The sequence below is a fragment of the Portunus trituberculatus genome, chromosome 24 (genome assembly GCF_017591435.1).
Source record: "Portunus trituberculatus isolate SZX2019 chromosome 24, ASM1759143v1, whole genome shotgun sequence".
Taxonomy (NCBI): Eukaryota; Metazoa; Arthropoda; class Malacostraca; order Decapoda; family Portunidae; genus Portunus; species Portunus trituberculatus.
The window spans coordinates 7,977,656-7,980,155 of NC_059278.1; the positions used below are offsets into that span (position 1 = coordinate 7,977,656).

At 44.5% G+C, this 2,500-nt stretch overlaps 1 protein-coding gene across 6 annotated transcripts in view; it reads right to left on the reverse strand.

The window, feature by feature from the left end:
• The window catches only part of LOC123508392 (irregular chiasm C-roughest protein-like), a 114,856-nt gene that overhangs the window by 37,583 nt on the left and 74,773 nt on the right, over nt 1–2,500 (reverse strand). For all 6 annotated transcript variants that reach the window (XM_045262108.1, XM_045262105.1, XM_045262109.1 and 3 more), the window contains one exon: nt 1,652–1,839. In XM_045262108.1, coding sequence (XP_045118043.1) covers nt 1,652–1,839 — 188 coding nt within the window. The remainder of the gene's footprint in view (nt 1–1,651; nt 1,840–2,500) is intronic.

The window sequence follows — 2,500 nt, forward strand, 5'->3', positions numbered from 1 at the left end:
GGTTAAAGAGGGAAGGAAATGTTTATCGAAGTTTGATGCTGGAATATACAGACATAATACTGATAGAAATAGAAGAGAGGAAAGACATGAAAGAGTTTTAAAAGTGACTGGAATATCGATGAGAATTATACGAAGAGACGAGCGTGAGAAAGGGCACAACCATTATACCAATACGCGAATTACTAAAAGAAAAATTAATAAAAGATAGTTTGCTGATAATTAGGATTCAATTAGCGAGAGAAAGACAATAAGCATTTACGACTATAATACCAATACGCTGTCTACCAATAAATAAATAAATAAATAAATAAATAAATAAATATATAAAAATAGCTTGCTAGTTTTAAGGATTCATTTAAAGAGAGAAAGGCAATAAGCATAAGTTAACGAATAAGGAGCAAAAATAAATGTCCCCCGTACACAACTGAAGACGGAATGCAAAGAAAACGGCAAGGATCGTTTGAAAAAAGAAAAAAATAGAAATCTCTCCGGAAAATTGAAATTAAATGTAAGAAGTATCCCAGCGAAAATGTTGGCGGAAGAAGTTCAGGGGGAAAGTAAATGAAAAAAATGAACCCTACCAACTCTCTCTCTCTCTCTCTCTCTCTCTCTCTCTCTCTCTCTCTCTCTCTCTCTCTCTCTCTCTCTCTCTCTCTCTCTCTCTCTCTCTCGATCCCTTCACCCGGCATATTCTTGAGCATTCATAATAATCTGAGGTTTTTTTTCTTTATCCGTCACTGTCTTTCTGTCTGTTTGTCTGTCCGTCCGTGTCTGTTCGTCTTTCTCTCTGTTCGTCTTTCTCTCTGTCTTTCTCTCTGTTTCTCCGTCTCTCAGTTTCTCTCTCTCTCTCTCTCTCTCTCTCTCTCTCTCTCTCTCTCTCTCTCTCTCTCTCTCTCTCTCTCTCTCTCTCTCTCTCTCTCTGCCGCGCTTCCCTTCGATACGAGGACACGGGCTCGCATCGGGAATATTATTTAATGAAGGGTCTACGTACAGCGGGAGGCGAGGGATGCCGAAGTTAAGCTATTGAAACGAAAACTTCGAAAGACTCCCAGCCAATAGGAAAACTTTTAAGATTAAGCGAGAGACTTTGTAAGATCATAAAAGTATATTACAAAACTTGATCATGTACTTAATGAAAAAGAGCATTCCCAAGCATAAAGCAACGCCAAACCGTTTAGGAAAAGCTACACGACACAATATCACAAGTTTAAATAAGTCTATCCCGCCCACCACTCCCCACTCCCTTCCTCTCCCTCTCCCTCTCCTTAGCTCAGAAAGAAAATGTATTAAAACGCCATCTTTGTCTTGTGGTGTACCCGAACCTGGAGGAGTAGGAGGAGGAGGAAAGAGCATTAGGAGGGTTAGAAGCGATCAGGGACGAGGGAGAGAGGGAGAGAGAGAGAGAACGTAGCTTTGTGAGAGGTAGGAATGTTTGCGTCCTCCCCTTCTCCCCCGACACTAGTAGAGCAACACGAGGTAACGAGGTCATTAAGAGATAACTGCACATCATAATAACCACCACTGAAGTAATAGTCACTCAGTTCAGGGGTGGCTTGGTGGATGGAGGGGATGTGAGGCTGTGTGCGGGACTTTGGGGACTTCAGGGATCACGTCGTGGGCGGGTATTGGAGTCAGGGGGGCGTAAACTCACCTGGTAAGAGGAGAGCTGAGGGCCTGATTGGAGGTGAGGCAGGTAAGGGAAGAGTTGTGGTGTGCCCTCCGTGGGGTGAAAGTGAGGCGGGATCGAACCCTCACTCGCATGCCATCCTCCAGCGGCTCCGTCTCCACCGAGGACCCCGTACGGATGGTCTCCCGCTTACTGTTGTCCATCCACTGAATCTGCGGGGCGGGGCGGGGTAGTGTGGGTGGAGTGTTGCGTGGTGGATGGATGGAAGGATGGAGGTGTGGATGGAGTTAGTGTGGTGTCGTGCGGTGGGCAGAAAGGAAGGATGTAGGTGAGATGGAGATAGTGTGATGTTGCGTGGTGGACAGTGGTGGATGGGTGGAAAGAATGAGGTGTGATGGAGTTGGTAGAATATTGTGTGGTGGGTTGAGTTAGTGGAGTGTCATGTGGTGGATAGCAGTGGATGGATGGAAGGATGGAAATGGGATGCAGTTAGTGTGGTGTTGCGTGGTGGAAGTGGTGGATGGGTGGAATGATGGAGGTGTGGATGGAGTTAGTGTTGTTTCGTGGTGGATAGCGGTGTATGGGTGGATGGATGAATGTGAGGGGATGACGGAGTTAGCGCGGGTGAGTAAATTGGTTATATTGTAAAGTTGTATAAGACTGAATTGGAAAATGTGAAAGGAAAGATGCTCATGAGTGGATAAAGTTATTTAAGTTGTAAAGACTTTAAGACTGTAAAAGGCAGAGACAAGACAATTTTTTTATGTATGAAAGAAAATGGTCAAGGACGCAGAAAGAAGGGGAAAATCCAGTGCTAATTTGCCGCTCCCAAGTAAAAGATAAAAAGAGGAAAAAATTCAAAATAGAAGCCAG